This window comes from Mycteria americana, chromosome 8 (genome assembly GCF_035582795.1).
Source record: "Mycteria americana isolate JAX WOST 10 ecotype Jacksonville Zoo and Gardens chromosome 8, USCA_MyAme_1.0, whole genome shotgun sequence".
In the NCBI taxonomy this organism is placed as follows: Eukaryota; Metazoa; Chordata; class Aves; order Ciconiiformes; family Ciconiidae; genus Mycteria; species Mycteria americana.
Window position 1 is genome coordinate 26,956,742 of NC_134372.1, and position 23,694 is coordinate 26,980,435.

General features: G+C 41.2%; 1 protein-coding gene across 3 annotated transcripts in view; it reads right to left on the reverse strand.

Annotated features, from left to right (window-relative positions):
* RANBP10 (RAN binding protein 10) overlaps positions 1-23,694 on the reverse strand; it is a 78,996-nt gene that overhangs the window by 37,859 nt on the left and 17,443 nt on the right. For all 3 annotated transcript variants that reach the window (XR_012776907.1, XM_075510314.1, XM_075510313.1), the window contains exon 3: positions 18,590-18,642. Coding sequence is in view for 2 of the 3 variants with exons in the window: in XM_075510314.1 (XP_075366429.1) it covers positions 18,590-18,642 (53 nt within the window). In the remaining variant the exon portion in view is untranslated. The remainder of the gene's footprint in view (positions 1-18,589; positions 18,643-23,694) is intronic.

A 23,694-nucleotide genomic window follows, 5' to 3' on the forward strand; every position in this document is an offset into this window, starting at 1 on the left:
GATGGCAAACTATGTATTCAGTCTCTCCAGAACATACATCATCATATAGACCTCTACGAAATCCCCCATAACCATCCCTTTTCCAGACTGACAACTCCTGGCTTATTTAGCTATTACCTGCATTTCTGACCATCATCATCTGAACCTTTTCTGGATTTATAGTGTTGCTTTTGAGAATGGAGATGAAGGTGCACCATGGAGAAGGGAAGCAGGCTGTAGTTGTTCTCTGTACTGTTCTCTAGCCCTCTGTGAGTTAATCCCAGTATTTTCCCCTTTATTATCCTTTTTACCACTGAACTAATGTTTCCATTAAGTTATTGTAATCACTCCAAAACGCATCATCACTCTTGTGACAACGGTCTCTTTGTGCGGAATCTCATCTACCATCTCACCACCAGTGCACTCAGGCTCAGCTCACTCCCACAGCTCCTTTTCAGCATCTTTCACCTTACCACCCTCAGCGGCTTGCAATCCTCAACAGCTTAGAGCAGTTCATCCTGGGCTAGCGAGGTGCAGGCAGCTGCTTCTAAGAAAACGTGGGAGTACCCATGCACGAACAGTTTCTGACCAGTAACTCGTTCCAACAAGACTGTGGGGTTTAAATAACAACCCATTTCAGTCTCTTGGTGACAGCTAACATCTAGAGCCATGGACACTTCACACCTATGTGCAGTTGACCAAGTCTAAAAATTCTCAAATGCTAGTGCAGATTCCTTACAAAATTTCAGAAATCTGGATAACAAGATTGGAGAATGTGTTTTTCTTTTTCTTGTAAAAAGTAGATCATGGACCCCCGAAGGACCATACTCTATAGACTGAAATCTAGTGCGCTAGAGTGGCTGGAGGGTCCAGCTAGCACAGTTCTCTCACTCCTTCCTTTTCCTTCCCCATCCTCTCTTCAAAAGCACAAAATAATTTTAAAGAGGAGAGACAGGCAGAGAACAGAAAGGACCTGGCCACCTGACCTATGGCAGTGGTTAAAACAGAACCTAAACATCATGCCTCCTAAGGTTCCTGTTTTCACTACAGCTCATTTTGAAAACAAGTGCACTTTGAACATGAAAATATACAGGCAGAACCACTCTGCAGGTAGGACCTCAGTAGCTAGTGAACAAAAGAGGTTAAAATGACATCCCTTTGAATTGAACACTTCACCCCCCAAACCCAAAATATACATATACTATTTATTAACGTCCAGACAGACGCAGAATAGCGCAGACTGGGCAATCAATCAGAAAATGGGAAGAAAGAGAAACAGAAACCATAAGTAGGGCTTGGGAGAACATATTTATATGTTCAGCACCAAACTGAAATTCTGTTTGGCCTGCTAACAAGAAAAAGCAGATACGTTGATCTTGGCAGACTATCTTGATCCCAACACACAGTGAACAAAAATGAACAGCAAGTTCCATTGCTGCTGCTTGATAAACAGGCCCGAATTATGCAATGCCAGACCACATGGCAGAAAAGACTTGAGCTACTTCAGGACACAGTTATACAATCAACTCACAAATGCTTGCTCTTAAGTGAGCATTGGAGTTAGTTGAAGTGTGCTACTAATACCCCTAACTATCCTACATCCATCCCTGTTCAATCCCACCTTGCCCATTCAATGTCAGCCCTGCTTTACTCTTGACTTTTTGGGCAGATCCTGTGATAGGCCTAACTTCTATAACTGAGATCAGGCTCTGCCACACAAAACAGTGACTGGGAAGCAGTACTATTGGGCTGGGACACCATTTACCTCTTAGCACTGTGGAAATAACATGGCATTTTAACTTTCTATTTCAAGAGTGCCAGCAAAGTACACAGAACTTCTGGTAGGTACTGGGTAAAACTGGCATCATGGCTCCATCACACATCTAGGAACACCAGGACCTGAATACGCTGCTCAACCTCAGAAGTGTGTAGCATCAGCCCATATACAACAGAGGCAATGCAATGCAGGAAACTACCAAGAGCAATATTTTCATTATGTCTTTGCTGGCCTGCTGCTCCTTCCGCAGAGTGCAGAGAAGAAAGCAAACTGATGACATCCCTCTGCACATCAGGATTCAAACATGCCAGACTTGCCCGTGGGCACAGAAGAGTGGGGAAGGCAACATTCACAGGGATCTGTACTGAGCTCCAAAGGACAGACGTGCAAGAAGATGGTTGTTCCAGTAAGTTACAGCCTGACACCTCAGACTTCCTGCTCTGCCACTTGCCAGGCTTAAAACAATGGCAGACAGATGGACTTTACCATCGACACATGGACCATTCCCTGCCCACGTACATTCCAGGGGAGAAACATGTTCCACTGCAGCTCAGCCCACACATTCAAGGTAATCAGTACCTGGTGCAGAAGCTGCTGCAAGGGGCAGGGCCTTGCTCACAACAAACTCAGTGGTAACCTGACCTGCAATCAGGAAAACCTGAAACATCTGAAGTAGTAAGTAATGTTGGTACAGCATGCATTTAGCCATATGAAGAGGAGATGAAAGTTCCTCAGAAAGAATCTGAAGATTTGTAAATAGGGTTTGTGTGTGTTGTATCCCAAGTAATACAAGAGTTTGGAGGCTTATTATTCAGGACAGACCCCAGTGACTGCTCTACAGTCTTCGCAGTGTCTGCATCTTTCCAAGTTTTACCTGTACCTACTTTCTCTCTTGTATTTTGAAACACCTTTCATTTTTCTCCCCTCCCTGTTCTTGCCCAGTATTTTGCCTGTGCCATTCCTCTTCCCACTCCTCTGTCCAGCAATCCTAGCTTCCGACAGCTGCCCATGCCAGGGCAAGTAGTGTGCAAACACTAGCCACAGAAGGACAAGAACTTGTGTAAACACACTGAAGTAAACTAAACAAAATAATTTTAATAAGATTTATTGAATCCAAAGTCCAGCAGAAACAGATGTACAAACTCTGCTTGTACAGTGCTTGGGGAATGGGATATTGAGGGTGGAGCCAGCTACAGAGCCCAGAGTCACTGCTGGACCACATTCTGGCTGGAGGCAGGGTCATTTCCATGCACTGCACTGTGCAGGCTGCTGTTGCTCAGCCAGCTCTGGGTCTTTGGCAGCAGCAGAGCATGATGTCAGTGGAGGGGACGGTACATTAAACAGAGGCTGAACAGATGAATATGGTGCAGGGAGAAGTGGGATGTCGCTGTTCAGAGTTGCTTCTACAATGTCCTGGGCAGAACAGTCCCAGGCAAGAACTGGTGTCAGAGGGGACAGGACAAAAATAAATATGGGGAAGAAGTAGTTATCACAGCAGAAGCAGAACCACCTTCTGTTGACTGCTCTACCATCTTGCAGGATTTGGTTCTGCCAGCATATGTACCTTTGGTGTATGTTAGCCCAGAGCAGTGAAAGCATGCCTTTGCCCCTGGCAAAGGGAAGGCTGAGCAAGTCCCTGTGCTCCTACAGCCTTAGAAGCTAAACGTCTGGTCAAGAAAAGCCTGTTGCCTCAAGAAGCATCTTGGGTGCTGCAGCATCTCAGCTGTAGTTCATAGCCTTTATGCCAAACCATATGAAGTTGCGCAAACATCAGATGCTTGGGTGAGAGCAAGGAGGTAGCTTTGTTTTTCTTCATTCAATCACGCTTCAGAGTCAAATTAACTATTACTGTTGCAACACAGTTTTCTGTTTTCATATCCAGCCTACAAAAATAGCTGCTCATTGGCCACAGCAACCTATGCTATAGATTTGAGGTGGTGGGAATAGGGGAGGCATGGAATAGCTGTCTAGCTGGTTCATGTAAGAGGAGGTACAGTCACAACACCAGCTGCAGGACAGGAATAGGACCAGGGAGCAGCGTGCTTAGCATATTACAGCATCTTCCTGGCAGAACTTCAAAGGCCTGGACATTTGCCCAGAAAGTGTCAAGGAAAAAAAAAATTGTCCCCAAAACCCACTTATCTAGGGGTACCAGGAAATGAAGAAATCCTAGCTAGTAACACCCCAACTTTTTCTCCATGCACTTTCTTTCTCATAACAGCTTCTACTTCTGCAAAGTAACTTTGAATGCAGTAGCGGCCCAAACGCTGCACTGCAGGACCAATGCATATATAGAAAATAAAACCACTTCACCTCATGGAGGACAAACTTCTTAAAGCAGGGATTGGACATGCTCAGCTCTCATAGTCTTTGTAGTATCACACTTAATCATGTACAAGGTAACAGTGCAGTGCACCACACCACTGGTCACATCCCAATGAGGGATTGCTGTACAGTGGCCTCCCTCTCACCCCAGTTCACAGCAGATCAAGCAGATTCATCGAAGGCCAGTTTGGCCCCTACATAGCAACACCAGGTGGTGCTAATCAAAGAGTGCAGAACTCTTGGCAGGCCTGGCTGTAGGTTTGGCTCAGAGGCTATTCCATGTTTTTGAATAAAGTACTTGCACTTGCAACTGTAAAAGAGACAAAGCTCAGACCAAATCCTCATGGCAGGGGGACTTAAACGTGGCAAGCATCCAGAGGAAAAAAAGAAAAGAAAAAAAAGAAATAAATCACAGCATCTCTTTCATATTGACAGAGAGCAGGAACAAACCAACACAGTGACCCAAAGATTAAAAAGACTCCAAGACAGACAGCTAAAAAGGCCTGCAAGAGTTTGGGAGATCCAGCAGAATGTGGGTGCTAACAAGCATTGCCTGATCCACCACAGAGACTACAAGCAGAAAGTAACACTGTAAAATTTCCATTTTAACAATATTGATCTGGCTATTTTTAGACCAGATCAGCAATTCCTACCATTTGACAGCTACTTCATGTTAACTAGGTTTCAAAACAGTCTACCACAAACACAGTTTTCAAACAGTTTTCAAAACACAGTCTACACTTAATTATATAAAAATACACTACCCATTGACTCAAAGAGAAGAAACAAAACCAGAAGGCTCTGGATGGCTGCAACACAGGCAATACCTTGTCAACAGGAATGATCTTTTCTACCTGCCCCAGAGATTTGTTAATGAATCCAATTTAGCATGCACCTCACCACAGAATACAGTAATCAAGATAAAAATCCTACTTCCTTGAATGAATAAAGATGGCAAGCCCTCCTAACTTAGAAGCTTGATGGGTCATCTTCTGTCAGAGTCAGAACATGATCTGGTCTTCCCTATACCGGAGAGGTCAAGACAAGCTACAAGCCATTTATAGCCCTGTAAAGAGCACGATATGGTTAAAGCACAACTACAAAACAGGTTTGTTCTATCTACAAAGGCAAGGCTCAAAAAGCTCTCTAGCATGATCAGGTCACCACTGTACTATTATATCTATTATATTCCCTGACACACCACACTGGAGGGGGTGGGGGGAAGTGCAGGGGTGCAAAACAATGTAGGACAGGGATAAAAAAAAAAGTCAGATGAGGAGTTTTGCCATTTATCTATTAAGCGGCAGGGGCAAAGAACAAGTTGGATACAAAAGCTTATCACATACACAGGTTTCAAATCTCATCATACTAAGTAATTCACATTTTCATTTATAGGCCAACGTTTCAACTTTTAGCTGATGGGCAAGAATGCCATTATAAAATATTAAGACACCTTTAGAAAAATCTTGCAAGGTAATGGACAAGAGTCATTTTACAGAGACACTGAGGCAGAGTAGTTAAATGACTCAGCCAAAAGCAATGTTAGAGCTCACTGCAGAATGCAGGGGACTAGCATCCAGCTACTATTAAAAACAATCCCTAAAATGGTATTTAATGAGGTCAGAAAATTATGAACAAAACACATTTATATAAACACAAGACCTTATGGAGAGAAAAGTCTTCCAGAAGAGCAGCATCTCCTGATGTTAAGGGGTTGCAACAAGGCCTTCTAGATTCTAAACTGAGGTTCCTTAAGTACTTTCCACATCAATTAAGGTAAAGCAACAGGGTGTTTTGAAGAGGATCATATTTATCCATCAGTAAAAATAGCTGCTATCCATCAGTTTGATTTGTACTGAAATTTAGGTTTGTGTTGATGTTATATTTTATCTGGAAAGTTCAAATAATAGGTACGGCCACCAAAAATAATTTTTTTTTTTTTAAATCTGAAAAACAAGCAGTGCTGATTACAACTCTTGCTGACAGCTAAATTGCTGTCTTTAAATTGCTAGTCAACTCTTAACCATCACTAAGACTACCTGTATTGTCCATAATCTGTGCTACAGCTGGAGACGCAGCCAGGGATATTGGTAAAGGCCAAATCACAAACCCCACTATGCAATGCCATCTCCACTCCGCTTTGGAAACTCTGTTTTCACAAGGCACAAAACCAACACAACCTGCTGGATGACAGAAAGCTCCACACAAAGGAAGGCTCCAAAGTACCTGTATCATACATTTCTGGGAGCATGCTGCATGAGAAGAACACAGAACCTCTACAAGGAGCCAGCCCACCTCCAAAAGAGTTACAGCACAGGGCATGGAAAAGTGCAGGACAGTCATACCCCCTGAGTAAGAATCACTTCTTACTCACCCACACTGATGCCTGAGCACTTAATAGCCAGTAGAAACACTTTCTTTGATTAATCTTCCAAGGCCAGGGTTACTGCCTTGAAATACTGATTCATTGTTTTGTTCAGCTTGAATGATGTGGCTAAGCATTTTCCCAAATATTCCAGGGTGAAGCATAGTTACTGAAAGCTCAGCTTTCGGTCTGCCTCCTCCATTCAAACCTGAAGTCTGGGTGCCCAAAAGCTAGTCTAATTTAAAAGACCAAAAGAAAAAGAAGAAAAAAAAAAGAAAATAAACACAATGCCTCCCTAAAAACCTGGCCAAATGGCTGGCAGCAGTTTTTCTGGCTGCAGACAGGGCAATCAATACGATCAATACAAGCAAACACGTGAACTGAAGTGGGTCTGAAGGGGAAAAAGGCAGTAACTTTTACTCTATACCATCATAATTTTCACATAAATAGCCATAAATAAAACATGAGATAAATTTAACGTAAATTCAGAAGGTTATTCACTGCAATTCTGTGGTTCAGGAGCTGGTTTTGTTACTCTCCAGCTCTGAACACATCTGATATATGGCCAGACCTGACGCTCTCTATGAGGAGTATCATGTCTGACCTCATTTGAGGACTTGATCATCACCACTCCGTTGTCACTCTTCAGCTAGTGTCATTCAGTGTACTTAAGCTATCTGTCCAACTCCTCCATGCCATGCCAACTCAGCCAGTATCAGCTCTTAGCAGAAGGCTCATGTTTTAACACGTCCCACCTAAACAAGTTGTATCCACCTATGTGCAAGATAACCTAATTAGGGGAGGCACATCTAACGAGCAGAGCACAGGAGTGCATGGGGACATAGGCTTTGGCAGCCATGAGGATAAAGAAAGAAATTGCACATGCTTCCAGGTACAAATATAACTGACAGTTCAGCATTTCTTGTTTTGCTTATTCTCAACAGCTTATAAAAACTGTGAGTCCATCCACTATAAACTACAGATCCTACACACCACACTTCAGCACCATGACTCCAAAAAATAAGACCTGTTGGGAAGAAGGGAATGGTACATAAAACAACATACAAATTTGTGGATTTCTTGCAGTTCCTGCACAGCATGTTTGTAGTGAAAGTTGGTTAAGAATCTACCCAACAGGATAGCTCAAGCATCCTAAGCTGGACTCCTCCATGCCCCTACAACTTCCCTTCTGCAGGTGTTGTAGACATCAAGCTTTTTTTCCAGTGCTGATTATGGGTAAACAAGACATGAGCTGACCACTTTTGCCAGGCTCCATAAAAGCTGTTTCCCCAGACAAGGCCAGCCACATGCAAGACACCATGCCCAGACAAAGGAGCAGCAGGAAAGATAAATGCTACTTCGCTCCTCATGACCAGAAATCTTGCAAACTATTGATTTCAAGATAATATACACATTTTTAAAAAATGGCTGATCTGAATTCAGGTTATTCAAATGCCCTAACACCACAATCAATTCTAAACTATCCACCACCACTAAACTATCAATTCACATAACTCAACGTGTATTTTACAACAAAACCATCACAGCCATTCTTGAACACAAATTCAGTCCACAACCTTCCCCTCCCATACCACAATGCACCCACACACAGTACACCCAGTTAATTCTTTTAATCATATACTGGTAAGTTTTAACTTTGGATGTTTCCAAAATTTAGATCTTGCAAATCCAAATTTGTCAGAAAGCCCAGTATTGATATATGAAAAATTGAAGAATCTAATCAAAGAATATGCAAAAATGAACCTCCAGTTCTTCTAGGAGCTGAAGATGAGGTATTAATGAATTCATAGCAGATGGATCAAATCCATTTCAATATTCAAGCTGGAATTTTCATACAAGTTCAGGTGACTTCACCATGCAGACTAGGATCCGCAAAAACTGACCAGAAAGTAAGAAAGCTTACACAGGATGAAGAGAAGACGATTGAGCAATTAAGTGGAGCTCAGCAGACCTTGATTGGCAGTGGATAGGTCAATCATAAAACACAAGATTCACGAAGATATGCAGAACTTTTTTTTTTTTTTTTAAATAAAGATCATACAATTTTGAGAAAGAACAACCTTTTTAAAGGGTGTTTATTGATCTGCAGAAAGTAGAAGCAGGAAGAGAAAACAAGATGAGGGCAAGTTAAGTAATGCCAGAGGAACTCAGAGATCATGATTCTTCAACATAGATGCAGCAGGGCACCCATGGTGCATTTAAAATTTGGTCAGGCACTGCATACACAGAGTGAAGACAAAAAAAGAAACAATATAAATGAATGAGAGATTCCCAAAATAAACAGAAAATTAGTATTTCTCAGATTACTTTCCTATGATGAAATTTTACACACACTGAGCACATGAAATTCATTCCATATGGGAAAAATTCTTACACTAAGAATATGTGAAAGCTTAAGGTCAAAGGAAATCCTTTTGTTTTATTATAAGAAGCCTAAATTTCTTATCCATTTCTTTAGCATGACCTTCATTTGGATTTAAACTTTAAAAAAAAAAGCTATTTTGAAAATAGCACATGGTGCAGCACAGCAAGAGCAGATTTGGAGAATAAAACAACCAGTTTCAACCAGTCTCAGGACACTATTTCTCCAGTGTGAGATTTTTTTAAATTTTTTTTTAGATGGGGATGGGTACCTTGTATTACTTAGCCTTGTCCTGTAGACTGAATAGTTATTAGCGGCTGGAGTGCACTAACTGTGATCCTGGAGCACATCTTTCAGTTTAGTTTAGAAGAAACAAGGGTAGCACAACTGAAGTTACAAATAAAAGTACAGCAAAGTGGTGACAACCAGGAGATTCACTTAAAAAATACACCCCACTTCCAAAAAATAAGAGACTCATGTAGACAAATCCAAAAGGCTCTGACTTACAAAGGCCAGAAATCTTAAATCTATTGTAATGTGTAGCTTTCTTGGCAGTGCAGGTTTATTATCCACCACTGTTCTAAGCTCCACCATAATTTTCACTCAGCCAGATGAGCTCTTGAGTGGTGAGGAATCCCTCTAAAAATCCATTCTGCGCAAAAGGATCACTAACTCCGGAGCTGAACCAACACACTGACCCACTTTGCTCTCATTTCTTCCATTACACAGCACCAAAACCTGCAATTTCTAAACATACCAATAACCTCTTAGGATGTTGAAGACAGATACAAATTACTTTTTCAGGTCAAAACCTAGTTAAGTTGGCAACAACAAGGCTACCCAAGTGAGTTTTTCCTCATGACACCCTTCCATAGCCCAGGTATTGCCACTACTAGCACACAGCCCTTCTAATAATAGCTAATAGACCTTCTGAGCTCAGTAGCTTTGCAAACCTTCAGTCCCTTGATCATTTGGACTACAAGGTATCAGATAGGTAACAGCAAAACAAGCATATGCTGTCATCGACATTTGTTTTCAATGCTTTACTATGTGACTGAATGAAACAAAGCTCAGTGCAAAAAAAATAATCCAATCAAGTTCAAATATCATCTGACTAATCATCAAATAAAAAGGTATCCAACCATCACCTTCAACCAACTTGAAAAAAGGCAGAGACAGATAAAAAAACTGGAGACACACAGCCAGCCAAGCTAGCTTCAGCCCAGTATGCCCTAGCAAGATGCTCCTTCATAAAAAACAGCCTCCATGATCAGCTGGATAACTGTTAATTGGAGGGAACGCTCAGTCTTTAATTAAGGTTTTCAGCACATATCTTAGGTGCGAGTAATATTTGTTTCTATCAAAATTAATATCAGACCACTGTTACCTATGCATTTCTGTAGAATAAAGTTTCACAGAGGAGTTGTTTCAACCTGCACTACATGTGTGATCAACTGGGCAACAGAACAGATCCAAGTTAGTAACAATCCCAAAAATCAAGCAGTGCCCTCCACCCATTATTATTAACCCAATTACATGGCCCAGTTCACATGCAGCCCCACAAACTGGTTTGCTAGGATAAATGAAAGGGTACCAAAAGTGTAAGCAAGTTTGTGGATAGGAACTGGCACAGCCAGCTGAAGTCCTAAGTAACTAAGTCCTGGAGGTGTTTCCATTAAGCAGTTTTGGGGGAATGCACATTTATTATTGATTTTTTTGAATAAATAATAATCAACCCTATATTTTCCTTAATCTGACATACAAAAATTAATTGCCATACTCTATAATTTATGCAGGTACTAAATAAGTGATGTCTTTATGAAATTCCTTATGGGTACTACAGTTATCTATATGCAAATTACACACCAAAATGAAGACTGGGTGCTATTCAATCTGGGTTATGCTTACTGCAGAAATAAAATAAAATTCCTGACAAGTCAAATCTCCTCCTGGCTAGTAAGGAGAAAGGTTTAAACATGGAATGGCAAGCAGAGTTGGGTTATACACTAACTCTTCATTGAATAAATCCAGCAGCACATGGTATAGATGGTATTGCCATTACCAATCTAGCAGAATTAACATTAACAGATCCAAATTGCCATAAAAAAAATTAAATGTTGAACCAAGTAAATATTTTGGTACCACTTTGATTAAATTACTCAAGTAAGCACTTTTATCACAAAACTCTATCAAACAGTACTCAAAGGTTTCCATGGTGCTTAGTCCTGAAGAGGACCCAACAAAGTGCAAGTAGAAAATACAAGGAAAACAGGCAAGAAAGAGAGGACTATAAGCAATGAACATGCAAAAGCAAGTCCTCAGACCCCTTCTAAGAAATCACGAGGCTTCCTTCAGCCATTCTCAAATAATTCTAGACCACTAGAAACCTCAGTGGTCTCAACTTCTCTATGAAGAGCCACAGCAACAGTAAGAACAAAACAGGGGTTGAGGGGGAAGTAAATTGAACATCTCCATGCTTCTTTACAGCATTAAGCCTTCCTTATGGAGAATAATGGAGGGAAGGAACAGAATTCAGCTTCTCCATGGCACTCCAAGGTTCCCTACACACGCCACAGGCATCGACCATAAGTAGCTTTACTTCAACCTCACATGCACTGAGCACAACAGGCAGCCTGCCCATAGCCTGATGTCTGGTTGCTCAGCCTTGACACATGGCATCCACGCTGTCAGCAGTTTGGACTACCACTGCCTTCTTGTCCTTTTTTCTACCCATCTGTCACCATCTATTGTCTACCCATCCTAATGCATCAACAAGTTGCAATAAGGATAGACTACATAATTAAAGTTACATCTAAACTAAAAGCAAAACTTTGATCTGCTCTATTTCATCTACACAGCAACTAGAGTAGAAGAAAAGTTACATCTGAGGTATATTTACTAAAGTGAGAAGGAAGGGCAAGTACCATTATATAAGACTTTACTAAGACACTGTACGGAAATCCCACGTGCCATTTTGGTCAGATATTTTTAAGGATAGTTCTGGAAGAGCTTTGCAGCCAGGACAAATACCATAAGGTATTTTAAGACAGAGCTTGATCAGCTGCATAAATAGTTAAACAAACTTAATAGAAATTACTTCTAAAGATAGAAAAATCAAGCTGGGTGTCCAAAATGTTGATTTAGCCAGGAGGATTTGAAAGCAGACTGAATCCCTATTTGTTTGCCACATACTGTTCATATATTTAATCCCATACTTAAGGGCTTTTGCTGGTTGCTCTAGAAGCCAAGCAGGAAGGCCCTTCTTTTCCCAGTTAGCCATCTAGCTTCTTCCCCTCCCCTTTCTGCTTAAGCCTTAGAAATTTTGAAAGCTTGGCAAGGATTCTCCTTTGCCCTTGTTTGCAGTGTGGGATAAGAGCCACTTCCTGGACTTGCTCTGAATTTTAAATGTTAGTTTTTTTTTTTTTTTTTTACTATAGCAAGTAAGACACTGGTGCTTGCAATGCATCCAGTTGTTAGAGTTCAGAAAAGGTCAACAAGAGTTGTCACAAATCAAGAAAACATGACAAACAGGGACAGGGTGAAGAGCCAGGGATGTCTGGTCTAGAGAGAAGACCACAAAGCAGTGATAGAGGTCTTCATGTATACAGCTACAAAGAGGAAAGAAATTAATCGTTCTCCACCTCCACATGCTCCAAGAGTAATGGACAGACTGCATGGGATATTCAGCTTAGTCATCAGGAAGTTTCCAATACAAGGACAGTGTTAGAAGAAGTTGCCAGAAAGATAACTGAAAGACTGGTTTAGACACACACCTGTCAGGCAGAACTGATGCATAATTGAATTAGCTTCAGATCAGATGATTTGGTGAGGTCTCATCTTCTATAATTATTATATTTACCACTGGGACTAAGTCCTTTAGCACAGGTCCTTCATTTGTCATTGGAGTCACAGAAAGTGACAATCCAAAGCATAAGCTGATACATGAAAATGAAGTTCTTTAAACACATTTGAAGTAGAAAGATTCCTTGGCAACCACAGGAAAAAAAAAGAACCCCCCCCCAAATCAAAACAAAACTGGCTAGAAGGAACATCTGGAGTTCTCTAGCCAAACTTCCCACTCATAGCAGGGTTAACTTAAGAGTTAGATCAGGCTGCCTAGAGCCGTGTCCAATTGAGGTTTGAAAATCTCTGAGGATAGAGTCTCTGTAGTAACCCATCCCCAACTCTGATGAGGAATAATACCTGATTTCCCATGAGAATTTTATTTGTTGCAACCAGTGCCTGTTGCCTCTCTTCCTTGTACTGTGCACCTCTGAGAAGAGCCTGGGTCCATGTTGTCTGCAAGCTCCTTTAGATAGTGAAAGGCTGCTACTAGATCCTTTCTCCGCCTCTTCTTCTTGAGGCTGAACAAGCCCAGTTCCTTTAGTTTCTCGCTGGTTCCTACAATACATCTATCCAGCCTCCCTTCTCTGGTAGCCCCTAGAAGGGAGCACACCTGCCTGAAGAACCCTTGTGAACATCCCCAGGGGAGAAACCAGTATCTTTTTCCTCTCAAAGGAAGGAACAGAAAGACAGATTCCTCAATAGCCTTGCTCCCCTGCTTGCATCTCCTCTGATAACATGCAAGATAGGACTTTACTTCTTCTCAGCTCATCTACAAATGTCAACAGAAACCTATCAGCAAGAGGAGAATGCAAAGGAAAGGAAGGGATCTCCAAACAAAGCTAAAATGGAAAGCCCGTTCGTCATGTTGGTGGCTTGTGGAGGAGGACGGATGGCTTTCACAGAGGAAGGGAACACAGGGAAGTCTTAATTCCCAGTGCTCATTTTTATTTTGTCTACAGAAACAAATCACTCACAAGGACCCCTTGCTGAGCAAAGACACAGGACAGCTGGACAAACTGTTTCTAGTTTTGCTGACCTGGCTTAAGGCATTACAGTCCCAGAAGCCAAACCCCAATATGAAGCAGGTTTCTGTACACCAAATTCTGCTGGTTTATCTAGCTGCACTCTAATTCAAGTCTATAAAACATTCTTGAATTTGAAAGCTTGTTCTTTTAAAAGGGAGTTTGAAGCAGGCAGACAGTGAATAAGCCAAGCAGTATCTTTTCATTTGAAAAGTAAGTTGAAAAAAATAATCAAAGTTTCATAAAACAAAACAATGGTGAGTGAAAGCTGGCACTCCCTTTAACATGTGCAATGCTGTATAGTAGGGCAAGTCAGTTATTAACCAGAGGGTGTTTAAAGTCTCTAAAAGTGACTGGTCAGATCCTATCTATGCTGTTTCAGAAACTGAAGGAGGGTATGCCTAAGGGTATGGTTTCACAACATTTTAGGCTGAATTAAGATCTTGTTGCAGAGATCTTAATTCATCTCTGCATGCAAATCATCTCTGATGATTCGTAGAGAATCATTCCTCCTTCCCTCTCTGCCTGGCTCTATGTTCCTGCTGGGTTACCCTCAAAGACCTAGAACAAATAAAACATTATCTCTCACCAGCATGAAGGACTTGAACCAATGCAGAACACCACATGCAGTGGAGAACCATCTCCAGCATGCACATCTCATCCATATTAAAAGACAGGAACATCATCTGGATTCTATGAAGGTCAAGTGAAACCTGTAGCAAACCACCAACGCATTTTCAGCTGGGCTCTGAAAAACTTACTGGATTGAGGGCTAAATAGTAATTTAAAAAAGGATGTTTCAGATGTTACATTCAGGAGGCAAAGGTAAGAGCATTGTTCCATGAGTTCTGAAGGAACCAGCCTGCCACAACCCTAACACAGCAGAAAAGCAGGCAGGTTCCTGCTGGGCCTGAAAGCTGGCCTGGCAAAGGAGGTGACAAGTGTCAGGGCCAGGGACTTGGACAAGGGAAGAAAAGGGACTGTGCAGCTGTAGGTGGGGGGGGAGGAAGGGTCAGGTTTCTCTCCTTTGATGACAGCGAGTTAGATCAGTTCAACTGTAACATGTAATTTCATCCTCAGATACCAAAATGCTGAGGACACATGAAGAAAAGTTGTATCTGGGGAAAGAAGTGAGCAAACATTTCAATAAAAGCCACTAGTTTAAAGCAGAACATTTATTAGTAAGTGCTCTGTCTTCCAAAAATTAAAAAAAATAAAAAAAATCATCAAGACATGTCAGAGTCACCAAAGTTGGCACTTCAGTAAAATCCCACAATAATTTCAGACCTGCTGACTGAATTTCAAAGCACAGCCCACAGAAGCCTCGAGTTGAACAGGGACAGGGCACTCTCCTTTTAAAAGCATCTCTGTTTGCAACGCAGAGAGGGGTAGTTTAAGGAAAAGCTCAGGTTGCTCCAACCACACTTCCAACCTTCAGATAAAACTCAGCACTACCCCCACCAGCACAGAGCTGGGCTGAAGCCAAAATAAATCTGGCATAAAGCACAAATGCCCCGACTTGGAACTGGATATGGCCAAAGCGTTTGGTCTCGGAACAGGGCAGGGGGGAAGGAGTTTGAGACAGAACCCAGCAACAAGATTGTTCTTTGAATTAGGGCTGGCAGGGTGCCAAGGATCCCCACTGAAAGTTGGAACAAGAAAGGGACCAACTTTGGGTCCCATACCAGGCTTTGGGCATCCAAACCACTACTTGTAGTGGGTCACATACTGCCCTGCCAGCATGCCGAGCAAAAATTAATCTGTTAAAGCAGAAGTGACTTAGAAATGGTCTCAGGAGACAAACCTGGCAGGGTTTCACGTCACAAAAAGTTAAAATTACACTTTGACACGAAGCCAAGCCAAGACTGTCACTTCTTTGTGAGCTCTTGCTTACTCTGTGCTGTGAAGGACCTGATAACGGTTAAGCCTGATCCATATTTCTCACCTCAGTTACTTGAGCAATATACTATAAAAAAGTAAATCAGACTCATTCTCCAAAAGCCAGGAAGATACTTATTGAGCTGTAATACAGAGCCATGCAGTTCATTTTACACAGATGATGGGATATTGACCTAACTATGCCCGCAGAATCACTCTTGGCAGCGTAATCTCCATGTGATCAAACAAACAACAGGTTCATAGATCAAATTTGTGCAATTCATTGCTAAATAAGCACTATCTGAAGTCTCAAGTTCACTTTATGTTTTATTTCACTCAGAGAAAAGAATTCCACATTCGCTACATACACTCTAGAAATAATAGTAGTATGCAGGCACTTTGAATCAAACTGGCCACAAAATACTGCCCATGTAGCTCTTGGGCTTTAAAGCCATTTATCAGATAATTTTTAGTCTCAAAAGAAAAAAAAGAAAAGAAATTATATTGGCTATCAGTTTCAGGACAGCACACCTATGACATTCAGTACACATCATCTCAGGTTAGTATTCAACCATGTTTTATATATATTTTTATATATATATATATATATATGTGTGTGTGTGTGTGTGTGTGTGTGTATATATATATTAAAAAAACCACCTGTGTTATAATCTCAGGAGAATCCTAGGTTAAGCATAATCCAACCAGCAGTCTATAGGCCAAGTCTACAAGACATTCCCACCCTTTTTTCCAAACTACTCCTCTTCCAAGCAGCCAAGAACTTCAACCCTGGGAAGAGATGATGGGACTAGACTCATTCTTCATCTTGTACAAGCACACAACCCACTTGGGTTGAGAGGGAGTACAGAGAGAGGAGGAGTCTGAAAATTGAGACTTCTAAACCTGTTGACACCAGATCATCTTGATCTAGATGTTCCCTACATTTTTGCAACCAAGTATCACTCGAGAAAACTGGCAGTATCCTGCCTTCGTCCTTCCCTGGTCTAGTTCTGAGTGGATAAAGACCTTATCCACTTAATTCTCCTTCCAATGTGTATATGCTGTAGTTGTCATAAAGATTATTGAGAAATCTAGTTTGTACTAAGATGCAAATTCTTTAAAACATGGGGGTCACTGAAACCATTCTTCCAAAAACAGAGTTATAGAAGTATAGAATACTAAGGGACCTAATACTAAGAATAGTTAAGTGTAGAATAATAAGTGTAGAATACTAAGGGACTAAGGAGGGAAGGGACCTCCAGAAGTCACCTAGTCCAACCCCCGCTCAAAGGAGGTCTAATTAGATCAGGTTGATCAAGGCCATGTCCAGCTGAGTCCTAAATATCTCCAAAGTTAGATGTTCCACCTGCTCTCTGGGCAGGTCTGAAATTACCAGAGAAAAACAGATGCAAGGAAGGTTGTGCCCAGGTCAGACCAATAGGTCTTAGGACTTGCCTCTGACAGTGGCCAAAAGAAGACTCTCAAGGTCGATCAAACACCATCAAAGGGTACCTGGAAAAGGAAAGTCTGCCTGCAACTGTTAAGCATGGTTGTGATTTATGAATGGCCCACACATTGCACTAACATTTGTCACTAAAACAATGATGCTTATTGTTTCACTGGTGAAATTTGAATTCAACTAATTAACTAATGCATTCAGTCTACAATTCCAAATGTCGTCTTTATCAATGCAAAAAGTCCCAAATGCTCCCTCATGCATTCCAAGATCTCCATGCTTCTCTTCAGTAACAAGACAAGGCAGCTGTTCCATTCCAAAATTCAGCAGCAGATTTACAATTAAAAGAATGGGCACCAGAAAGCTGGCCTTTTTCTGAAATCATCCAAGGACCCTGGCTGTCTTAGTCTCCTTTTCATCTTCTTGCTGAGACTCAGTCTGCAGTCTTAGCAGAATTTCAGAGACATAGCTATAGAAATATACATTTCAGAAATTTGTAACAGAGCTACGGAATCACATATTTTGCTAACAGAATAGTCAGGGATTTTGCTCCAATGCTGCAACATTTTCAATTGGAGGTTATAAGGAAAAAAATGAGCATGTTCCGCTCTCTGAATATGCAAGTTACCAGTGAAGATGAAAACAAAATCCTCACTAAGAAGTGAGTTCACAAGAGTCTTAGTGCAAACTCTATGGAAGTTCTTCCTTTTGTTACGACATTCACAAAACATTCTCCTTTGGAAATACCAAGATGCATAATAAGGGTTGAACACACATTTCAGCTTTAAAACAACTCCACCAGAAGTAAATCACACCCAAGACCAAAAAAAGCCCCCACCACTGGGAACCGGCTGCCATTCATTCTGGCACTTGAAGAACATTTACTTTCTACCAAATACAGACAACTTCTAGTTTTAAACCCAGCTGAAAGAATTCCTGCTACAGAAGTCACAATGGTGATCTAAATCTAGAAATTAGAGTTTTACCTAATAAATTGGATATTGTTAAAGAAAGATTACCGATTATTTATTTTTACAAAGAAGCTACTTAACCAACTTAGAAGCTAACCTAAAAACAAACATTTCAAACAAAGGAAGCAACAATATTAACTGGAAATACCACTCTCTCACGTTTTTCAGTGGGAAGAGGGAAGAAGAGAAGAGAGACAATGTGATAGGCCAAATTTTCCTGTCATTTTCAGATTCTTTCATGTGAATTTGTCAAGTGGGATATACAGATTAAATCTCAAATTAATTTGCTACTTATTTTTCAGACGCAAAGAAGAGCTTGCATGTCTGAAAGCTCATCATCTTACCCATTACTCATTAATTTAATATTAATTCATCTGCTAAAATCATCATGGCTACATTAACAATACTGGTAACTCAGTTTAAGGTAACACTCAACAGTTTGAAACTTCCTGATGTAAGACACTTAGTCATGACATTTTATTAATAGAAACACACATCACGAATTCATATATATAAATTAAAATCTTTATTTCAAATGAACATTTAACACAGACTGTAAGCCAAAATAAACCTTAACACTGACTTACCAGGAAGCCTGTTCATGTTGACCCCTTGAGCAGAAAGTCCTATTCCCATGTACCTTCAAAAAAACCAAACAAAATATCAGTCAAGCATAGAATGGCCAAGCCACAAGATTTCCTGCAGCAGAAATATAGCAGTAAAAAAGACCCAATCCACAAGTCACTTAAGGTAAGAATGTTGAAATAACTAAAGATTTTCCATTACTTTTTTTAGACTTTTCTTGAATCCAAGATAAAGTGTCAGTCTGCTTTAGGGACTGAGAGGTTTCCAATATACAACTACAGCTACTCTTTAGCTCTTAATTGGTAAGAAAAGGATTGGAAAACAATCAGCAATTAAATTTCTGGGTTTTGTTTTTTGGGTTTTTTTTCATATATCAGAAAAAAACCTATTTATATAGGTGATTAACAAGAGAGTAAAAAATATATAAGGGCAGATATAGTATATAACAACAAATGTCTGTCTAGCCTAATGTATTGTCTCCAGGAATAGCTGGTAGTGGATGCACAGGACAGAGCAAACAGTTGTACTTTCCAAGACTATTCTTTTATTGTTCAACATATATTTTACATAATTTCCTAAGCAAAAGGTGGTCTTTCTGTATTTCACACCCCAATAGATTTTCCTCCATTAATCTGATCACTTTCTGAACCTTTGTAAGCTCTTTGAAGAGGCAATATCCTGCAGCTCCACCATTCCATTACTGTCCAAGCTAGTTTTGCTTGGTACATGCATTTTTAGAATTGGAAGAGAGAGGAATAGCATTTCTCTTTTAACTTTCTCAAGGATTTTAAAGTCCTCATTCATACCCCACTCCCCAATGGTCTCTTTTGAAGGTTGACTACTTGCAGTCTACTCACGTTGTTCCTCTTACGGAAGTTCATCTATACCTCTTAATACTCTTGCTACACTTCCAGTTCTGTATCTTCTTTGCGAAGCAGGGGGAAACCAGAACCACAAGCATCATTCACAACACACACATGGTGATTATTACAGACAATAGTATAATGATGTTCTCCATTTTGGTTTCTATTCCTCCCCCTCCTGGTCTCCATTATTCCATTTATTTTTTGACTGCAGATGAGAACTGAGCTCATTTTTCCATGGAACCGGGACACAAAGAACTTGTCCCTGCACTCTAAGAGGCAGCTCAGAGACCATTTTTTGTGTCAAGTTTGGATTGCTTATTCTCCCCCCATGAGAATCATTTTATATCTATACAGCCGGAACTGCATCTTGCATTTTATAATCCATAGTCAGCCCTTGATTTTACAACTCTAGTTAGCTTCATATCATCAGCAAAAAATATCATCTTACTATTAATTTCAGTTTCAGGTCATTTATTAAAAGGTAGTGAACATCAGAGGTGTAGTACACATCCCCACAGAAATCCACTGGTGAACATCCTCAGCTGCAGGGAGGAGAGGGGGCATGACATGCACACATGGGCCATTCATTTCTCTGCCCTACTTCCTACCTGTTAGCTAATTGTCTAACTGATCATTCAACCACACAAACTCCTTCACTTTATCCCATGTTTCCTTTACCTTCCTCAAGAGTTTTGAGACTGGACCTTGCCAAATGGCTTTTGCAAATCCACGCAGACTGATCTTTATCTACTTCTGCATTCAACAGGACTGTAAGGCATAGCCAGCCTTCGCAAGGGCTCTTCTTCCTCACTGCAATATTTATGCACATACCAATTTTGTTTGTTCTATTTCTGTTAATTTCCATGGTCTGTAATTCTTTTAACAGCCCCTGGAACCACAGAAACAGCTGCCCTGCTCAGTTTGTTTTTAACAAGCTTCCATATTTTTAGGTTACTGCACTTTGAAATTAACAGTTACTGTTGGGCTCTTGTTCATATAAAGGTATAAATCCAAACAGGCTACAGCCAGTGTCTGCAGGTTACAGCCAGTTTTCTTCTTGTGGCTTCCTCAACCACCTGCTCCATAAAACATTAACTATGTCTAAAAATATTATTTCAGAATTTGACCCCAAATGTACATTTCTTCAAGCTACATGGGTTAAGTCTCCTGCAGGACCTGTTCCCTGCCCTTGACCTCCCCACCTCAATCACTGTCACCACCCCAATCAAATGGCATGGAAATGGTAATAACGGATTTTTTTTCTTGTTTACACAGAAATTTTAATCCTTAGAGATCTATAAATTTATCAGATCTTAGTCTATAATCTCTTTAATAAATAGCACCACATCTTCACAAACATGGCCAACTTTGTCTTCTCCTTGTACACTTCATACCTTGGTAGCATGACCTTCCAGATTTTAAACACTTGAAGCCCAGTTTTACAGTGCTTTAAATTAAGTCAGTCCCTTCTTCTAAAAAACCCACACTCTATTTCACAAGTGCCCCAGCTTCCAGAGGATCCAGACCCCTCCTCCTCAGACCAATTCCTCAACAACATCCCAGAACTGTTCCTCCTCACCTCTCTTTCTGGTCCTGGGCAAAGCACAGTACTGCTGTGCAAAGGTGGGGAAAAGCATTTTGGAGACTGCTACAGCAGAGGTCCTGGTTTTCAACCCCCTATGTAATAATTAAAAGTTTTACATACAGAACCTTTTCTGCTCTTCCCTATGCCTTCAGCACCACAGGGATCACAACTATCACTTCACACTCAGCAACTGGTATAATATTCAGATGCCTTGGGAGAGCTGTGTACTTTGTGTCTACCAGTCAAGTTGTGATGCCATTCTCCCTGGAGTCACAAACCCAGTTATCTATACACCTGATCACTGAATTGCTAACCATGATATGGTCCGCCTTTCCCTTTTAGCTGGCCCCTGGCCTCTTAGGGTTATCTTCAGAGGAAAATGGTACGTGACCATGATATGGAGAACCTATTGCTGGACTCGTAACTTCTCTCACCTAGCTCTGTGCTTCCTGCCGCAAGACTAGGGCTCTTCAAGTTCAAAGTTTCTTGGGATGAACACTGACAAATAGGGCTATGTCAATGTAACGGCCAGCTACAACCAAGAAAGGCCAGCCCGGGTGCTTCAGCTCTCACCATGTAGATTATGTAACTACACAAGCACAAGGAAAGTGTTAGTGTTTGATAAAGGAAATAGTAAGAAGGTCACTAAACTTAGAAAAATACCCAAAAGAGGCTTTGGCAGCAGCCAGTTCAGGAGCAGAAGATTTGAACCTCCTGACAGCATTTAGGGCAAACAAGTTTATCTTGGAAACTCTCCAGTCACGGAGGACAGATTCCAGGACATTTGGCTGGATTTCCTATTTCTCATTTAGAAGGATAAAGAGAGATTTGTGAGGGTTTCCAATATATCTGTGATGTACATTATTAGGTAGCAAATCTGATACTCCCTGCAGAAATGCTAAAAGCCTGCAGCCTGTCTACAAAAAGAATAGCTCAAGGCACTCTTGAGTGCAATTGAGACACCCCAGTGCAATACAGCTTGGACACAGACCACACAGAAACCCAAACAAATGCCCTAAGCCTATTCTGCACTGCTCCAAGTCTCAGGACACAGGTGAAATGACTACTTCCTGCAGACAGTAGCCCTAAGCTTTTAGATCTGACTGGCCCCACCCTGGAGATAATCCTCCTCATCTTGCTTGGTCATGATGGAAGGAGCTCAAGGGCACCACCTTCCCTACCACAGGCTAACCAGCTCCTCCAGCACAAACAGGGATCGTTTCACCTGCACTAAGGGAACTGTCAGCCAAAGGTCAGCTAGCATCTGCCTGGGCATGCGCTCCCTCCGACGAGGGATTAGAGGCTGCCAAGATACAGCCTAACAAAAGACATCCCAAAGGTTTCTGCTGCCACATGCCACCAAGTAGCCAGGCAAGACATAACGAAAGAGTGGAGTGGGGAGGATTCATACAAAATTAAGCCCTGCATAGTCTGCAGTGCGTCCTGAAGTAGAAAGCTCAATGGTAAAGACCAGCATTGCTTCAAAAGATACATGAACTGGGCAGAGACAAGGCAAGACTATGGGGCATTCATCCCAAAACGTAAACTTGCAAAGGACTATAAGGATGACAGAACCTATTCTCTATCTATTCCTCAGTAACTCAGTATAAACAGGAAAAAAAACCTGTTTCATCTGAGGAGTGATACCATAACTGCTAGTACCTTTGTTGCACAGAGTCCAGAGGGAAAGATTTTGTTTCATCTTTGGCCTAGGAACTCCTTTGAAATGCACTTGAGTGGAGACAAGAAGGACAGCATCATGGCAATTATCAGCTAAGACAACAGCAGCTAGTTGCTATTCTGATCTTATATATCAGTGAAAGTGTTCAACTTTTTATGAACAGAGATCAATTGCTGGTCTCCACTTCCCTATTACGATAGAAAATATGGCCTGCAAAACACCCCTACCCAAGGGCCCTCCAGCATCAACAACTGCCATGAAAAGGACAAGGAAAGACTTTGGAGCACCATAAGCAAGTTACCACTGCTGGAACACACAGAGGTTTTGATGAGGTCCTTCACCAGAAGAGCTTAAAGAAATTATCTTGGTATAAAAAGAAAGTTACCTCACAGACTAGTAACTGGTTTAAATGATAAAAGACCAACGATAAGAGAAACGCTTGCAGGAACACAGACATGAGGTAAAGACATCATCTTACAGGCTCAGGATAAATACCTGTAACTTGAAGAGGAGATCTGGGAAAGCCAAGAAAAAGAAAGGGGAAAAGAAGGGGGGGGGGAGACCACTATGATTAATCAATACAATAAAGAACTACTCCCACCAACCACAGCCTATGAGTCCAGCCAGCAGGTCAAGGGAAGGGATTTCCTCCTCTCTATTCAGCACTTGTGAGTATCATATTTAGTTTTGGGGTCTCCAATGCAAAGAAGAGTAACAAACTGGAATGAGTGCAGCAAAAGACAGTTAGGGGCCTCAAACCACATGACGTATGAGAAGACACTGAGGGAAATGTGTTTGTTCACTCCTAAGAACAAAAGACAAAGTGGGGATCTCATTGCTGTCTACAGCTACCTAATGGGAGAGTACAGGGAAGGTGGAGCCAGACTTCAGACACACACCCCCAACAATCATGAGAAACAACAGACAAGTTGTAACAAAGAAGATTCCAATTAGACATTACTAAAAATATTTTAG